The 20,009-nt window shown below is 40.6% G+C and overlaps 1 protein-coding gene across 1 annotated transcript in view; it reads right to left on the bottom strand.

Annotated features, from left to right (window-relative positions):
• PRPS1 (phosphoribosyl pyrophosphate synthetase 1) overlaps nucleotides 1–20,009 on the bottom strand; it is a 43,006-nt gene that overhangs the window by 14,113 nt on the left and 8,884 nt on the right. Inside the window, exon 2 of the mRNA XM_084870501.1 lies at nucleotides 2,696–2,879. Within this exon, the coding sequence (XP_084726627.1) occupies nucleotides 2,696–2,879 (184 nt within the window). The remainder of the gene's footprint in view (nucleotides 1–2,695; nucleotides 2,880–20,009) is intronic.

Genomic DNA, 20,009 nt, shown 5'->3' on the forward strand with positions numbered 1-20,009 from the left:
CAAAGAAAGAGACATGATTACTAATTTTTTAGTATATCACAATCTAGCACAATTAAATGGAACATCACTTTGCTAGCTCAAGATACGTAATAAATGAAAGAAAATGCTTTTCTACCTTTCATTTTCTTAACTTAATGTACAGATTTTCAGCCTTTCCAATATTCAATTTAAATTAGACAATCTTTTTCAAAATATTTTTATTAAAATCACTTAACACATACATACTCAAACCTGTATAATATCCAATATATAACTCTATAGTTAATTTTGTAAATTATACCATTCCCTTACTAATCTGAAGGTCAACCTTCCAGCAATCTCAAACCCTTAAATAATAGGCAAACACACCTGCTGCACTACAAAATGGCCAAGACCATGCCTTCTACTCTGTACTCTGCAGGAGCACTATACTTTATTGGAATTAAAAACACCTGGACTTTTTTTTTTTTTCAGTTTCTCTGCCATTAAAAAAAAAAAAAGTATTTTCATTGTTAAGAGTATTATAGATATCCCCATTCCCTCCCATTTGTCACCCTCTGCCCAGTTCCCATCCCCACACCAGGTCTTCACCACACTATTGTCTGTGTCCATGGGTTATGCATGTATGCATCTAAGTTCTTTGGTTAATCTCTCCCTCTTCCCCCCATTCCTTTTGAGGTCTGTCAGTGTGTTCTATGCTTTCATGTCTCTGGACCTATTTGTTCATCAGTTTATTTTGTTCATTAGATTCCTCATATAAGTGAGATGATGTGATATTTGTCTCTCTCTGACTGGCTTATTTCACTTAGTATAATAATCTCCAGGTGCATTCATGCTGTTTCAAAAGGTAACAGATCCTTCTTTTTTACAGATGGATATGTACCAGTTTTTTTATTATACTTGTCTACTGATGGGCACCTAGACTGTTTCCAGATCTTAGCTATTGTAAGTAATGCTGCTATAGATATAGGGGTGCATATGTGACCTTCTCCAATGCACTGTAAATTTTTGGCATTGATTACAATAAATAAAATAGACCTGGAAAGTTTTATGTATATACCTTATCCTTTAATATACCACATAAATAAGGCTAGGGGTGTGTGTGTGTGTGTGTGTGTGTGTGTGTGTGTGTGTGTAATGAGACCAAGTATTCATGTAACAGACTTCAAGTTTTACGGAAAGGTCACAACTATAACCTTATGAGGGTCCCAAATGATCTACAATAATTTAAAAAATATTCTATTCCATGGGACTGGTGCTTAGTCTTACTGATATAATTAAATAATAGCAGTGAGCTAAATGAAAGTCACAAATGATGACTAGAACAATATACAGTCTACAAATGTGTTGCTTTTTACAAACCAATCACATGACAACTGTTTTAAAGATCAGGTAATGCCTAAGAGAATGTGATTTGAAAAATCCCCTCTAAATAGGAATATAATAATCAACATAATTTGATGAACAAGAATAGATCCAGAGACAAATGGCAGTGTAGGGGGGTTACAGAACAACCAAAGGACTTGTCTGCATGCTATTAGCATAACCAATGGACACAGACACTCGGGCAGTGGGGGCTTGCCCAGCATGGGAATGGCTTGTGGGGGGGGGGCGGTCAAGCGGAGGAAAAGGAGACATATGTAAAACATTAGAGAACAAAAAATTACCCTCTAAATACATATCTGATGGGCAACCCACTTTGGGCCCTCTCCCTGCTGCTCCCTGTTGAAGAATCCATCTATTTCTCAATAAACTTTGTTTCTGCTTTTAAAAAATTAAAAATAAATAAAAAGATATATACCTGATGATTAAGGAATATTTTTGTGACTTTGGGCAAGTGCTCATGATTGCCCTGTTTAAAAACATTTTTTTAAAAAATTTAAAGTCTTTACTGTTTAAAGTCTTACATAAGTCTCCTTTTATAAACATCCTATATATAAAGAGGTAATATGCAAATTGACCATCACTCCAACACACAAGATGGCTGCCCCCATGTAACACAAGATGGCCAGCAGGGGAGGGCAGTTGGGAGCTACCAAGCCTGCAGGGGTGGGCAGTTGGGAGGTCCAGGCCTGTAGGGCAGGGCAGTTGGGGGCGACCAGGCCTGCAGGGGAGGATAGTTGGGGGAGACCCAGGCCTGCAGGGGAGGGCAGTTGGAGGCGATCAGGTCTGTAGCAGAGGGCAGTTAAGAGGTGACCTGGCCAGCAGGGGAGGGTATTTGGGGGCGACCAGGCCTGCAGAGGACAGTTGGGGATGACCAGGCTGGCAGGGGATGGCAGTTGGGGGCAACTAGGCCTGCAGGGGAGGACAGTTGGGATGACCAAGCCAGCCGGGGAAAGCAGTTAGGGGCAATTGGGCAGGCAGGGGAGGGAAGTTAGGTGCAACTAGGCTGGCAGGGAAGTGGTTAGGGGGTGATCAGGCTGGAAGGCAGAAGCAGTTAGGGGCAATCAGGCAGGTAGGCAGGTGAGTGGTTGGGGGCCAATAGTCCTGGGTTATGAGAGTGATGTCCAACTGCCCATTTAGGCCTGATCGCACCAGACATCTCTTGAGGGGTCCCAGATTGGAGAGGATGCAGGCTGAGCTGAGGGACACACATACACACACACACACACACACACACACACACACACACACACACACACCTTGTGCACGAATTTCATGCACCGTGCCTCTAGTTTTTTGTTTTTTTTTTTATCAAAGGAGATTCTGCTCCTACCTTATCCTTCTTATCCTGCCGAGCATAAGGGAAGCATGGGATGACTGCAGTAACTCGGCTGGCTGAAGCAATCTTACAGGCATTAATCATGATCAAAAGCTCCATTAGATTGTCATTAATTTCACCACAGCCACTCTGAACTATGTAGACATCCTCTCCACGGACACTTTCGCCAATTTCAACACTACAAATAGGAATGGACAACAAAAACAATAAATTTTAGAGTACTATACTTCTACAGACAGTAAGGTCTAAAAGCCATAGCTTTTTACCAGTATGCTATGAATGATTTACAACTGCATGTGAACAGTTATTGCCTTGGACTTCTGGAGGGCCCTTTTTGCAGAAGCAGTTTACTGCCTCAGTTTACTCCAGTACACTATACAAATATTACCTATTTTTTATATGGGAAATGGCATGGAAAAAAAAGTACTCACAGGTAATTGAACCATAATTTCAGTAGGCAGCCTATATCTCATTTTAGGTATAAGACATGAATGCAAATTTGATATTCTAGTGGCATCTGTGACTATCACAATCCACATATAACAAAAGTAGAAAGGTCATATAAGGAATGAATTACTTCTGTTCTATAAAGATTCCTTCTATAGAAGACAGTATCACATCTACTATATTGGCCAGTTCACTCATAAAACACTAAATGTTCCATTGTCAATCACTGTGCTAGGTGCTAGGGACACACTGAGAAGAAAACACATTTGGTCTTTACCCTTATTCTATGCTAACTATACTCTGGTCCAATTAGTAAATCTTGTTTTAAAATTTTCCACAGGAAACACTGGCTGTTATGTCTCAGTTGGTTAGGCATCATCCTGTGTATCAAAAGGTTGCTGGTTCGATTCCTCGTCATGGCACATGCCCAGGTTTCAGGCTCGATCCCTAGTTGGGGGCGTGCAGGAGGCAGCCAGGCAATGTTCCTCTTTCACATAGACCACATGTGTCAAACACAAGGCCCGCGGGCCAAATCCAGCCCGCCAGGCCTTGCAATGTGGCCCGCACCGCGCTGTCATCACTGCACTCCACTGTCAGTTTATGACATTGTCAGTTTATGACTGTTCAGTAAACCATTCGGCCCGTGATTTAGGCTGGATTTTAGATTTTGGCCCATTCTCTGATTGAGTTCGACACCCCTAACATAGACGTTTCTCTCTCTCTCTCACTCTCCCTCTCTAAAATCAATAAAACATATTTTAAAATGACAATTCCACAGGAAGTTACTATAATTGTGGGGCTATCATTTACCATAAAATGAAAATTTTAATGTCTACTAGTATACTTGGATCATTAACAATAATAACTTAGAATTAAAAAATAAGCTCAGGTCAGCCTGTGGAATGAAGGATTCTGGGTTCGATTCGGTCAAGGGCATACACCTCAGTTGCAAGCTCAATCCCTGGCCCTGGTCAGAGCACATGTGGGAGGCAACCAATCGATGTGTTTCTCTCACATCCATGTTTCTCTATCTGTCTCTCGCCCTGTCCCTTCCACTCTCTTTAAAAATCAATGGAAAAATATCCTCGGGTGAAGATTAACAAAAACAAACAAAACAAACAAACCAAAAATAAGCTCAGTATTAACAACAACTCAAAACACCATTTTCCCTATTTATTCTTTGGTTGGGGGTGTTTGTGGGTGCGTGCGTGTGTGTGTGTGTGTGTGTGTGTGTGTGTGTGTAGTATGTGTAAACAAGTATAAATCAGAATGGTTGGTAACATTAAGAGAAAAACTTCAATAGGCGAATTCCATTGCCAGAAGGAACTAATACAGGTGTAATTATTATTTAATATTTACTTCTTTCCAATTCAAATAACAATGAAAAGAAGCCCACTTCTTAAAAAGTATGGGGTTAATTTACATAGTAAAGCCAGAAAAATAAAAGCAAATGTTAAAAAAATCAAAACAGAAAGAAATTACAACAGGGATGTTGAAATTCCTGGAAATAAACCCTCTTTAAGCACTAAATTCAATAATTATTTTAGTCTCCTTCCATAATCACAACAAAATTACAACTAAACTACAAAACAATGATCATTGATAACCTCCTGAAGTCTAGCTAAATAGAAGTCTTATAACTAAGGATATGCAAAAGAAGCTACAAGATTGATAGAAGAGGTGAAGACAGGACACTGAATGGATTGGAGGAGCAGGAGGGCGGAGTCCCAGCCCCATGCAAGCCTCCTCAGCACAGGAAGAGAAGTGCTGGGAAGAAAAGTCCCCACAATTTCTGGTTGTGAAAACCAGCAGGGGGAGAAACCAAGATGGCAGCATAGAGTAGACACCCGAATGCAGCCTACCACAACAAATTTGAATTTAGAACTGGAAAACAGGGGAGGCATTGCCCTGAAGCACCAGACGGCTAGCTGAGAGGAGGCTCTGCCATCTAGGAAGGAGAGAGAAGGCATGCAGAACCTCAGGCACTGTGAAGGTACAGACTGAGAACGGTGCGCGCGAAAAGGCGCTGGCTTAATCCGGCCAGCAGAGAGGGAGGGCCGGACTGAGATTGCTGCTGGCTGACTTCCGGTGCGTGGAGAGGGCAGGCCGGGTTGAGTTCACTACTGGCTTACCCCCGGCGCGTGGAAAGGGCAGACAGCCAACGCACAGCTGGCTTTCTTGTTCGAGAGGAAAACAGAATCACCCTATTGGTCTGATAGATGGCCCCAGTCAGGGAGAGGCCAGACTGTCAGGCAGCAGGCAGAGATCTCTCGGAGGTGTGTGAAGCCAGAGGCCATTACTATGGGACTTGGGGAGGAGCCAAAGGGAAAACAAAGATTGTCTGCACCAACCCGAGACTCTGCCCAATCCAAGCTGAGAAAAGAGGCTCTCCCAGAGGCTGGCTTTCTCTAAGAAGGGACTGGCTGAAATCCAAAGTTTGTCTGCGCCTTTACCAAAGAGATGCGCGCCTGCAACCAATCTTGCGAGATTCACAGAGAACAGGACTTTTCTAAGGCAAGACTGAAAGGGAACCAAAGATTGTCTGCACCACCCAGAGACTCCTCCCCATCCAAGTGGAGTACAGAAGCCCTCCCAGCTGAGATACTGCTGATCCTTACAGCCAATTGGCTTAGAGATCAACACTTCCCAGTGATACCAACAATAAGCAAGGCTTAACAACAAGACTGCACACACAGCCGACAAAGGGCTACACCAAGACTGTCCACCGCAGGTAACTGGAAGGCTGTGCTACTGGGCTCTACCAGAACACCTAGCACACAAAACTATTCCATAAATCAGGAAAACAACTAAAATGCAGACAAGAGGCAGGACACAAAGGAAGGAGATGGAGGAAAAGAAAAGAATGGACATTGAGTTCAAAACTACAGTTATAAGGTTATTCAAGAATATCCTAAAAAAGGCCGATAAAATAAATCAGACCTGTGAGGATATGAAAAGGGAGCAACTAGAAATAATAAGGAATCAACTAGAAATGAAGAACACATTGTCTAAAATAAAAAATATTACATAAAGTCCTAAAAACAGACTGGAAGATCGCAAGAATCAAGACAAAGATTTAGAACACAAAGAGCCAGAGGACACTCCTCCACAGAAGCAATAAGATAAGAGAATCCAGAAAGTTGAAGATAGTGTAAGAAACCTCTGGGACAACTTCAAGTGAACCAACATCAGAATTATGGGGATCCCAGAAGAAGAGAGAGAGCAAAATACTGAAAGAATATTGGAAGAAATAGTGACAGAAAACTTCCCCCACCTGGTGAAAGAAATAGACTTACAAGTCCAGGAAGCACACAGAACCCCAAACAAAAGGAATCCAAGGAGGACCACACCAAGACACATCATAATTAAAATCCCAAGAGCAAAAGACAAAGAGAGAATATTAAAAGCAGCAAGAGAAAAACAGGCAGTTACCTATAAAGGAGCGCCCATACGATTGTCTGCTGATTTCTCAACAGAAACCATGCAGGCCCATGCAGGCCAGATGGGAATGGCAAAAAATATTCAAGGTGATGAATAGCAAGAACCTACAGCCAAAAATCCAAAAATACTAGCAAAGCTATCACTCAGAATCGAAGGCCAGATAAAGAGCTTCACAAATGAAAAAAAGCTAAAAATGTTCACCACTGCCAAACCAGAATTATATGAATTGCTGAAGGCGGTTATTTAGGAAGGGGAAGAAGATAAAGATAAAAATTATGATCAACAAATATGTAACTATCAACAAGTGAATCTAAAAGCCAAGGGAATTAAAAAATCTGATGAACAATATTAACTGGTGAATATAATAGAATCAGAGGTATGGAAGGGGAGTGGACTGACGATTCTCGGGGAAAAGGCGAGTGGGGGTGCGGGAAGAGACTGAACAAAAACTGTGCACCTATGGATGAGAACAATGGGGGATGGGGAAAGGACAGAGGGTGGGGTGGGAACCTGGTGAGGGGGAGCAATGGGGGGGAGCAAAAGAGGAACACATTTGTAATAATCTGAACAATAAAGATTTATTTAAAAGAAAGAAAGAAAGAAAGGAAGGAAGGAAGGAAGGAAGGAGGGAGGGAGGGAGGGAGGGAGGGAGGGAGGGAGGGAGGGAAGGAAGGAAGGAAGGAAGGAAGGAAGGAAGGAAGGAAGGAAGGAAGGAAGGAAGAAAGAAAGAAAGAAAGAAAGAAAGAAAGAAAGAAAGAAAGAAAGAAAGAAAGAAAGAAAGAAAGAAAGAAAACCAGCAGGGGTTGTGGCTGAGAAGGTTTGTCCAAGTGAGACTGAGGGCTGCTGGAGTCCCAGGGGGTCCTCTTACAGGCCTGCACATTAATTTACTTGCTGACGGACTCTGAGCTCCAGCACTGGGGCAGCAGCTAGAAAAGCACCAGGGACTAACAGGAACTATCTGGCTTCAAGACAAGGACTTGGAAGGGAAACTTTCTCCAGGACAGAAGTGTGTAAGTAGCCATTGTTCCTTCTCTGAGCCTTCTCCCATCTAGCCTGCAGGCATAGGCAGGTGCCAAGTCTGAGTCTCCACCAACCAGCTAACAAGGTTGGTTTTGTCCCTGGTGATCCCCTGAGATTCTGTCCCATCCAATTTGCAGGCCCACCCAAGCCACTTCCAAGTGCTTTTCATCAATGACACACCCAAAGGGCAGACTTAGCAGACACAAGAATGCCCCACTAATGTGATTCCTGTTCCATACCGTCAGCCACCAAATAGCACCTACACTATAATTATGGCCATTCCTCACAGCAAATCACCTGATGGTCAATCCCTCCCACTGACTTGCCAAAAGCAATCAAAGCTCAAGTTCAATAGGAGGGTACACACAACCCACACAAGGGACACACCTGGAATACCCACTGGCCTAATATGCAAATCGACTGAATGGCAGAATGATCGGTTGCTATGACATGCACTGACCACCAGGGGGTAGGCGCTCAATGCAGGAGCTGACCCCAGCTCGCAGACCTCAGGCAAGCCAAGGCAGGTGCCAGAGAGAGGTGACTAGTGGTGGTGACAGGGGGCAGGGACTCTAGTCTACTATATTAGGCCAATCTACCAATACCAGAAGACATGGCACCTCTACCTAACACATAGAATCAAATACAGGGAGACAAAGAAACATGTCCCCAAATGAAAGAACAAAACAAAACTCCAGAAAAAGAACTAAACAAAATGGAGAAAGCAATCTACCAGATGCACAGTCCAAAACACTGGTTTTAAGGATGTGCAATGAACTTATGGGAAGAATAGATGATCTCATTGAGAACGTCAGCAAACAGACAGGAAACATAAAAATGGAGATAGAGGCCCTGGCTGAGTAGCTCAGTTGGTTACAGCATCATCCCGATACCCAAAGGCTGTGGGTTCAATCCCCAGTCAGAGCACATACAAGAATCAATTAATGAATGCATAAATAAGTGGAACAAATCCATGTTTCTCCCTCTCTCTCTCTCTCTCTCTCTCAAAATAAATATTTTTTTAAATGGACATAGAAAACATTTAAAAAGTCAGAAATGAAGAATACAATAACTGACACATCATAATTAAAATGACAAAAGTTAAAGAGAGAATCTTTTTTTTAATTTTTAGACAGAGAGGAAGTGGAAGAGAGAGAGAAACATCGACTTATACTCTATTTATTTGTATATTCACTGTTTGCTTCTTGTATGTGTTTAAACTGGAGACTGAACCTGCAACCCTGGTATATTGGGAGGATGCTCTAATCAACAGAGCTACCTGTCCAGGGCCAAAAGAATCTTTAAAGCAGCAAGGGAAAAGCAGTTAGTTACCAACAAAGGAACTGCCATAAGACTGTCAGCTGATTTGTCAACAGAAACTTTGCAGGTCAGAAGGGATTGGCACAAAATATTCAAAATGACAAAAAGCCAGGATCTATAACCAAGATTCCTCTAGACCCAGCAAAGTTAGAATCGTTTAGATGGAAGGACAGATAATTTCCAGACAAGAAAAAAGCTAAAGGAGATCAACACCTAACCAGTATTATAAGAATTGTTAAAGGGATTTCTTTACGAGAAAGAATAAAATGATAAAATATATATATATATATATATATATATATATATATATATATATATATATATATATATATATGAATAATAGTCCTGGACAGTTTGCTCAGTGGTTAGAGCAGCGTTTTTCAACCGCTGTTCCGCGGCACACTGATGTTGCCTGGTGTGCCGTAGGTGCAGACAAGACAAGAATTTTATAATTTTTCACTATTTTGTTTACTTAATATTTCATAATAAAGTAATTATAAAATACTTTCTTTGTGTTTATTTGATTCCTATTCAAGAGAATTACTTTATATATAGTCAATATAGGCACAGAGTTAAATTTTTTAACATTTTCTAATGGTGGTGTGCCTCGTGATTTTTTTCATGAAACAAGTGTGCCTTTGCCCAAAAAAGGTTGAAAAACACTGGGTTAGAGCATCAGCCCCTAGACCAAAGGGTTGTGAGTTCAATTTCTGGTCAAGGGCATGTACCTCTGTTGCAGGCTCAAACTTGGCCCAAGTCAGGGTACAAATGGGAGGCAACCAATCAATGTGTCTCTCTCACATGGATGTTTCTCTTTCTCTCTCCCTGCCTCCCACCTCCCATCCACTCTAAAAAAAATAATGGAAAAAATACCCTTGGGTGAAGATTTAAAAAATATGAATACTAAAATGGCAATAACTATATACCTATCAATGATCACTTCAAACATAAATGTGTCAAATGTTCCAATCAAAAGGCATAAAATGTCTGAATGTATATGAAAACAAAACTCATACATATACTGCCTACAAGAAAACCACTTCAGACTGAAAGACACACAGCCTGAAAGTAAAGGGCTAGGAAAAGATATTTTTTTCCTTTTTTTTTTTTTTAATATATTTTATTGATTTTGTACAGAGAGGAAGGGAGAGAGTCAGAAACATCGATGAGAGAGAGTCATCGATCAGCTGCCTCTTGCACACCCCCTACTGGGGATATGCCCGCAACCAAGGTACATGCCCTTGACCAAAATTGAACCCGGGACCCTTCAGTCCCCAAGCCGACGTTCTATCCATTGAGCCAAACCGGTCTCAGCAGGAAAAGATATTTCAGATAAATGGAAACAAAGAAAAAGCAGGGGTAGCAGTACTTAATATCACACAAAATAGACTTTAAAACAAAGCCAAAAACAAGAGACAAAGAAGGACCCTGCAATTCCACTTCTGGGTATTTATCCAAAGAAACACAAAACATTAATCTGAAAAGATATGCATTTCTATGCTCATTGCAACATTATTTACAATAGTCAAGATATGGAAGCAACCAAGTGTCCATTGATAGACAAATGGATAAAGTGGTACAACCTTAAACTAATACAAAATAATACTGAATGTAAACTGTAATTGAAAAATAAAATGTAAAGATATAAATCTTAAAATAAAAAAAAGTGGTACATATATACAATAGAATATTATTCAGCTATAAAAAAGAAAAGAAAAAATCTTGCCATTTGTGGCAACATGGCTGGACCTAGAGGGCATTATCCTAAGGCTGTGGTTTGCAAACTGCGGCTCTCAAGCCACATGCTGCTCTTTGGCCCCTTGAGTGTGGTCTTCCACAAAATACCACAGTCTGGGTGAGTCTATTTTGAAAAAGAGGCATTAAAAGAAGTTTAAGTTTAAAAAATTTGGCTCTCAAAAGAAATTTCAATCGTTGTACTGTTGATATTTGGCTCTGTTGACCAATGAGTTGTAGTATAAAAAGGATAACTACAAAGGAAGGGAAGAAAGGTGGTTGTGGCTACAACATGGCAACAGGAAGAATCCTTGATATAGATGGTTTTATATCTTGGCTGCATCAATGTCAATATCCTGTTGCATCGTAGTTTGGAAAAACTATGCTTCAGAACTTTGGAAAAACTGGGTAATGGTTATACCAGGACTCTCTGTATTACTTTTTACGACTGTGTGTGATTTTACAATTCACACTCTTCCTACTACCTGGAATGCTCTTCTACAACTAGCTCATTCATTTCTCAGGTCTACAATTAAAATATCTTCCCTTAGCCCTGGCTGGTGTAAATCAGTGGTTAGAGTGTCAGCCTGTGCACTGAAGAGTCTCATATTCAATTTCAGGTCAAGGGCACAAATTGGTTGCAGGTTTGATCTCCTGGCCCTCGTCAGGACACATTTGGAAGGCAACCGATCAATGTGTCTTTCTCATATATATGTTTCTCTCTCTCTCCCTTCCTCCCTTCCACTCTAAAAATCAATGAAAAAAATATCCTTGGATGAAGATTAACAAAACATATATACATATCAATAGTTATATCTTTGCTCTGCCCTAGCCGGGTACCTCAGTTGCTTAGAGCATTGTCTATACCAAGGATGTGAGTTTGATCCCCAGTCAGGGCACATATGAGAAGCATAAATAAGTGAAACAACAAACCGATGTCTCTCCCTAAAATCAATAAATTAACATTTAAGGAAAAAATACCAACCAATTGTACTGTATGGACTTTATTTGCATACTAATTGAGCAAACTAAAAACAAACCCCACATTTAAGAGTAATTTGAACACTGGTTAGTTATTTGATATTAAGAGATAACTATTATTTTTAGACAATAAAATGTGGCTACTGAAATATATACGTATATGGGTGATATAGTATCAGGTTTGCTTCAAAATAATTAAATTGTGGGGATGTGTATGGAAGGGAAATAATAGATGAAACAACATTAGCCACAAAATGCCAACTACTGAACTGGGTGATAGGTACATGGAGGACAGGTAGGGTGGGTAGGATCATTATACTATTCTCTCTACTTCTGTATGTTTGGAATGTTTCATAATCAAGCTCAATAAATAAAGTGACACGGTTATTTTTTCATCACCCTGGTTATTCCCTTCAGAACACTTATCACAATTTCTTATCACCCTATTTTTTTAAAATATATTTTATTGATTTTGTACAGAGAGGAAGGGAGAGAGATAGAATTAGAAACATCAATGAGAGAGAGTCATCGATCAGCTGCCTCTTGCACACCCCCTACTGGGGATATGCCCGCAACCAAGGTACATGCCCTTGACCGGAATCGAACCCGGGACCTTTCAGTCCCCAAGCCGACGCTCTATCCATTGAGCCAAACCGGTTTCGGCCTTATCACCCTATTTTTATGCAATTATTTCTTTTCTGTCTCCTCCACCTAAACGCATGCACTATGAAGGCAGGAACTAGATCTGCAATGCTGATCTGTATATCCAGCCAGCTAGTGACAAAGAAATGAATGAATGAATGTCCCCTCAGGACTAGACTGACTCTTGGATCCACTCACTTTAGACAGAATATGAACCTTCTGCAGGCTTTCTTATCACGAAAATTCAGAAAACTTTTATCATCCCTCATATTTCACACTATATGCAAGTGCACCCAATATGTTTCTTCATTTGACAAATCTGCTTATATTACTTTACTGATATTTAATTTTGTTAGAACTATAATCTAATGGACCCAACAGGATGTGATAGCTACAAAGAATTTTATGGTGGGATCCTGAAATAGTGATATTGAGCAACATAATGAATATAGCAATTTTGTGGCCCTAGCTGAGCTGACATCTACTAACCACCAATATCAGCCTAAAGAATTACAACTGTCAGCAGTCTCAATTATGCCAAATGTCAAAATTTATTTTTGAGGACATTCTTCAAAATTCAAATTGATGGGCAGGAGGGAGCAAGGCAGGGCTTTCTAGAAGAGCCTGCATGTTTCTCAAACTGTAGATCCTAGAGTGGCACTGTCCAAAATGGCTGTCATTGACCTTATGTGGTTATTGAACACATGAAATGTGATTAGTGTGACTGAGAAACTAAATTGAGATGTGCTAGAAGTATAAAATACCCACCTTACTGTGAAGATATCTTATCTAATAAAAGAATAATATACAGACTGACCATCACTCCAACACACAAGATGGCCACCCTCTTGTGGTCAAAGATGGCTGGCTCCATGTGGACACAAGATAGCCACCACAAGATGGTCAGCAGGGGAGGGAAGTTGGGAGAGACCAGGTCTACAAGGGAGGGCATTTGTGGGCGATCAAGCCTGCAGAGGAGGGCAGTTAGGGGTGACCGGGCTGGCAGAGGAGGGCAGTTGAGAAGGACCAGGCCTGCAAGGAAGGGCAGTTGGGACGGGACCCAGGTCTGCAGGTGAGGGCAGCTGGGGGGGGGGCATGCCAGCAGGGGAGGGCAGTTAAGGTGACTGGAATAGCAGAGGAGGGCAACTGGGAGGGATCTAGGCCAGCAGGAGAGGGCAGTTAGGGGACCAGGCCTGCAGGGGAGGGCAGTTAGGGCCAACCAGGCTGGCAGCAGAGGGCAGTTAGGGGTGACCATGATGCCAGCAGGGGAGGGCAGTTGGGGGGCACCAGGCCTGTAGGGGAAGGCAGTTGGGGGCAATCAGGCAAGCAGGGGAGGGCAGTTGTGGGGGACCAGGTCAGCAGGAGAGGGCAGTTGTGGGTGGGGGACTAGGTCAGCAGGGAAGGGCAGTTGAGGGGGGGGCAGACCTGCAGGGGAGGGCAGTTAGGGGTGACCGGGCCAGCAAGGGAGGGCAGTTGGGGGGAACCAGGCCAGCAGGGGAGGGCACTTAGGTGCAATTGGGCCAGCAGGGGTACAGTTAGGCATTGATCAGGCTGGCAGAGCAGTGGTTAGGAGGTGATCAGGCTGGTAGTCAGAAGCAGTTAGAGGCAATCAGGCAGGCAGGCAGGCGAGCGGTTGGGAGACAACAGTCCTGGATTGTGAGAGGGATGTCAAACTGCCTGTTTAGGCCTGATCCCTGGGATCCTAATGGGCAGTCGGACATCCCTCAAGGGGTCCCAGATTGGAGAGGGTGAAATCTGGGCTGAGGAACACCCCCCCTGCATGAATTTTGTGCACCAGGCCTCTAATTATATTCAAAAGAAAAAAATATCTAATTTTATATTGACTACATGTTAAAATTTTAATATTTTGGATATATTTGGATAAAGTAATTAAAAATTTTAAGAACTAAAATAAGAATAAATAACATCTCCTGGAGGTGAGTATGTTCAGCAAGGTGCTCATTGTGATAGGCCTAAATAAGAGGCAGCAGTAGTGTAGAGAGACTTCTCCAATTTCCTTTACTAACATAACACTCCATGCCCTTTGAGAAGTCCCAGGCTAAAAAAGTCCCTTCTAGGTTTTATGGTACACAACTCTAGGGTCCTGACCAAGTACTTCAAGTATTTGAGCAACTTCAAAACTCAAGAAAGTTTTAATCCCACCCAGTCATCCCCATACAACTTCCTTGACCAAAATCTCCATTTCTGTGGGGGAGAACAAAAGTCAGGCACATTGATTTCATATAAGAAGTCAACTGTGTCCTTGTTTCAGTCTATGCTCCAGACAGTCACTTGCCAGAGCTAGGGACAGCAGTTTTACAATTGATCCAAGATAATAAATATGCATCAAGGATTGTATAATAATCTATTCTAAAGCTTTCTTATTACCAAGACCAGGAAACAACATACCTCAACTATCAAGAGTCAATATAAAAATACATATCACACTACTTACATTTTCCATTATGCTACTCAGTATCATCATTTAAGTATCCCACCCATAAAATTCTTGGACATTTTTGCCTGGAAGTACCTAAAGAGTTTTATGAAAATAAAAATTACATAATCATCCAGCCAGTGTGACTCAGTGACTGAATGTCGACCTATGAACCAGGAGGTCATGGTTTGATGCCTAGTCAGGGCACATGCCTGGGTTGCAGACTTGATCCCCAGTAGGGGGTGTGTAGGAGGTGGCTGATTAATGATTCTCTCTCATCATTGGTGTTTCTATCTCTTTCTCCCTCTTCCTTCCTCTCTGATATCAATAAAAAATATATTTTTAAAATACTGCATAATCAATTGTATATGCCTTTATCCCTAAGGCTGCCAGAAAGCCAAGGAATACAGTTGAAGTAATACTAAGCTTCTGTAATCCTTTTATGCCACTTTTTTGGCACAATTATTATCATCCTTAGTTCTGTAACGCTTCCGATGTATCTACTTAATGAACCTTTTGTATGCTGACAATCATGAAACACACTTCAAATCTTTTCTTGAAAGCTGGTAAGGTATTAAAATTATCACTGCCAACTTAAACATCAGAGAGTATTTGCTAAATACATAGCTTTAATGGAAATGATTCCTGCCCTAGCCAGTTTGGCTCAGTGGATAAGAGTGTCGGCCTGCAGACTAAAAAGGGTCTCAGGTTCAATTACGGCCAAGGGCACATGCTCGGGTTGTGGGCTTGATTCCCTCCAGTAGGGGACTTGCAGGAAGCAGCCAATCAATGATTCTCTTTCATCATTAATGCTTCTCTCTCTCTCTCTCTCTCTCTCTCTCTCTCTCTCTCTCTCTCTCTCCCTTCCTTTCTGAAATCAACAAAAAATACATTTTAAAAATTATTCCTTTAAATATTATTTTCTAACATCAAATAAGGTTTGAAAATTAATTCTTAAAATATCACCAGCTTATCACCTAACACAATCACTAGTACCTTTTTAAAAAAAAAAAAAAAAATATATATATATATATATATATATATATATATATATATATATATATATATTTTTTTTTTTTTTTTTTTTTTTTTCTGAAACCGGTTTGGCTCAGTGGATAGAGCGTCGGTCTGAGGACTGTAAGGTCCCAGGTTCGATTCCAGTCAAGGGCATGTACATTGGTTTGCGGGCACATCCCCGGTGGGGGTGTGTGTGCAGGAGGCGACTGGTCAATGTTTCTCTCTCATCGATGTTTCTAGCTCTCTATCCCTCTCTCTTCCTCTCTGTAAAAAAAAATCAATAAAATATATTTTTAAAAAATAAAAAATATACATTTTTATTGATTTTTACAGAGAGGAAGAGAGGGATAGAGAGTTAGAGACATTGATGAGAGAGAATCATCGATCAGCTGCCTCTTGGACACCCCCTACTGGGGATATGCCCGCAACCAAGGTACATGCCCTTGACCGGAATCGAACCTGGGACCTTTCAGTCCCCAGGCTTATACTCTATCCACTGAGCAAAACCGGTTTTGGCAGTAGTAGTACCTTTTTTTAATTGATTGATTTGGGGTGGGGGAGAGAAACATCATTCTGTTGTTCCATCCATTCATGCTTCATTGGTTGATTCTTTTTTTTTTAAATATATGTGCTGCCAAAAAGAGCATGGTTGATTCTTATATGTGCCCTGACTGGGGACCAAACGTGCAACCTTGGTGAATGTGGACAATGCTCTAACCAACTGAGATACCCTGACAGGGTTCTATAATAGTACCATTTTTGTGTCATTATATCATCTGATAATAATCAACCGACAGTTAAGCCACTTCTCAAAGCCAAATTAAGGACTAAAATTTCCCCTTAAGCATAGAAGGATGTTATGACCAGAAATGTATCTAATAACTTGAAAAAGTTATTTAACTATATTCAAAATAAATTGATACAAAGAAACAAGGACACTGACTTGTTTTACTATGCATAATTCTAATTTCATTAGTCAAGACCAATCTCTCCCTCCATAAGTATTATAGGGTAAAGCCGAAACTGGTTTGGCTAGTGGATAGAGCATCGACCTGTGGACTGAAGGGTCCCGGGTTCGATTCCAGTAAAGGACATGTACCTTGGTTGTGGGCACATCCCCAATGGGGGGTATGCAAGAAGCAGCTGATCGATGTTTCTCTCTCATTGATGTTTCTGACTTTCTATCCCTTTCCCTTCCTCTTTGTAAAAAATCAATAAAATATATATATTTTAAAAAGTATTATAGGGTACAGACTTTCATAAAGCCTTAAAAAGCCCACAAATTACACTCAAATTATACAGCTTGGTCAATAAATAGTTCATTGAATCCTCAAAAAAAATCTTATTATTTTTATGGTTTCCTCTAATAAGTTAGGTAGTGATTGATAGTACAACAGTTGTGCCTAAAATCTATTTGCACTTAACATAATCTAGGGTGCACAAATCTATGGTCCAAGTGAAAAGACCTGGTTTAGCAATTTATTTTATTTTAGAGAGGAAGTGAGAGAAAAACATCAATGTGAGAGAGAAACATCAATCAGTTACCTCCCGCACATATCCTAACCAGGGATTGAACCGGCAACCTGGGTATGTGCCCTGACCAGGAATCAAACCCACCACCTGGAATACAGGATGACACTCCAACCAAATGAGCCACATCAATCAGGGCCTGGTTTAACAGTTTAAAGGATAATATGCTTTGTTTCCCTCTACCTAATGATCTGTTTTCCAAATGGCTTTGGATCAATCCTTCTTCCAATTGTTCTGAAAAGGCCAGATGACTGTCGATCCAATTAGAAAACTAGCTTCTCCTTCAGCCTTTCTTTCCTTTACATCAGATATAAGTGCATCCAAAGAACACAGGATGTTAAACACAAAGTGCCCTAACCGGTTTGGCTCAGTGGATAGAGCATCAGCCCGTGGACTGAAGGGTCTCAGGTTCAATTCCAGTAAAGGGCATGGACCTTGGTTGCAGACACATCCCCAGTAGTATGTGTGCAGGAGGCAGCTGATCGATGTTTCTCTCTCATCGATTTTTCTAACTATCTATTCCTCTTCCTTCCTCTCTGTAAAAAAAAATCAATAAAATATATTTAAAAAAAAAAAAGAAAGAAGAAGAAGCACAAAGAGAAAATAAAGTAATCTAAAATGCGGTGGTATTTAAAAAAATCTCAAGAATTTAGACAGAGATTTTGGCATATGCCAAATACATAAATTAACTATGCCAAAGATATAGTTCTAAGGAAAAATTTAGGCAACCAAAATTAAGAATTTTCCCCTCTTTGCTTACCCAGAATAACTAAATAAACCAAAGTTTGTTGAGAATCGAGTCAAAAATTTTAGTATATATAAAAGTTTTAAAATTTAGATGAGATATTTTATCAGAAAAAAACTTAAAGAACAATACCCAGAATTGGGCAACTTACTTCACCTCTAAATCTCAGTTCCCTCATTCATAAAATGGGGATAGTGAGAGTAACTACTCAGGTAATGGAAGCTAAAGAGAAAATAAACAAATGGGACTACATCAAAATAAAAAGTTTTTTTACAGCAGAAGAAACCATCAACAAAACAACAAGAAAGCCCACTGTATGGGAGAACATATTTCCAAATGTTATCACTGATAACGGTTTAATCTCCAACATCTACAGACAGCTTATACAACTTAATAAAAGGAAGATAAATGAGCCAATTAAAAAATGGGCAATGGACTTAAATAGAATGTTTTCAAAAGAAGACAGAAGGAAGGCCAAGAGACACATGAAAACATGCTCAAAGTCACTAATTATCTGAGAGATGCAAATCAAAACGACAATGCGGTACCATCTCACACCTGTCAGAATGGCCAACATCAACAAATCAACAAATGACAAGTGTTGGTGAGGTTGGGGAGAAAGAGGAACCCTGGTGCACTGCCGGTGGGAATACAGACTGGTGCAACCACTGTGGAAAACACAGTATGGAGTTTCCTCAAAAAACTGAAAATGGAACTCCCATTTGACCCAGTAATCCCACTCCTAGGAATATATCCCAATAAACTAAAAACACCAAACAGAAAAGATATGTGCACCCCTATGTTCATAGCAGCACAATTTACAATAGCTAGGATTTGGAAACAGCCTACGTGCCCATCAGCAGATGATTGGATCCAAAAACAATGGTACATCTACACAATGGAATACTATGCTGCCATAAAAAGGGAGGGATTCTTATCATTTGCAGCAACCTGGATGAAACTGGAAAACATCATGCTGAGTGAAATAAGCTAATCAATGAAAGAGAAACACAACATGACCTCACTCATTTATGGATAATGAAGAACATTATAAACTGATGAACCAAAAGATAGATATAGAGACGGTAAAACAACAAGCAGACTGTCAAATTATAGCGGGGAGGTTAGGAAGATCTGGGGGAGATAAGAGATCAACTGAAGGACTTGTATACCTGCATATAAGTACAACCAATGGACACAAAACTCTGGGGAGGGAGGGCATGTATGGGAGGAGGGAGCAATGGTAAGATATGTACACAGATAATAATTTAATAATAATAAAAAAAGAAAGAAAATCAATGGTGGAAATGTCTCTGAAGAAAAAGATGTGGCCCTAACTGGTTTGGCTTGGTGGATAGAGCGTCAGCCTGCAGACTGAGAGTCACAGGTTCGATTCCGGCCAAGGGCATGTACCTTGGTTGCTGGGACATCCCCAGTGGGGGGCGTGCAGGAGACAGCTGATCGTTGTTTCTCTATCATGGATGTTTCTAACTCTTTATTCCTCTCCCTCTCTGTAAAAAATCAATAAAATATATTTAAAAATAAATAAATAAGAAGTGCACAAAATGCTTAGCACTGGAACTAGCATATCTTAAGTACACACTATACAATAACTATTATTAATATTGTTATTACTACTGGTGAGAGTGGAAATTAGTCCAACTTTTCTGGAGGGCAATTTGGCAATAGGCATTCAAAAGCCTAAAAATGGTATATACCTTTAACCTGGTAATTCACCTTTCAGAAGTTTATTCTAAGAAAATAATCAGAAATAGTCATAGAGCCCAGCTGGCCTGGCTCAGTGGTTGAGAGTCCACCTATGAACCAGGAGGTAATGGCTCGATTCCCAGGTCGTGTTTCGATCCCCAGTAGGGGGCATGCAGGAGGCCAATCGATGATTCTCTCTCATTATTTGTTCCTATTTCTCTCTCCCGCTCCCTTCCTCTCTGAAATCAATAAAATATATATATATATTTTTATATATATAAAAGAGG

This window comes from Pipistrellus hanaki (genome assembly GCF_964339955.1).
Source record: "Pipistrellus hanaki genome assembly, chromosome: X".
In the NCBI taxonomy this organism is placed as follows: Eukaryota; Metazoa; Chordata; class Mammalia; order Chiroptera; family Vespertilionidae; genus Pipistrellus; species Pipistrellus hanaki.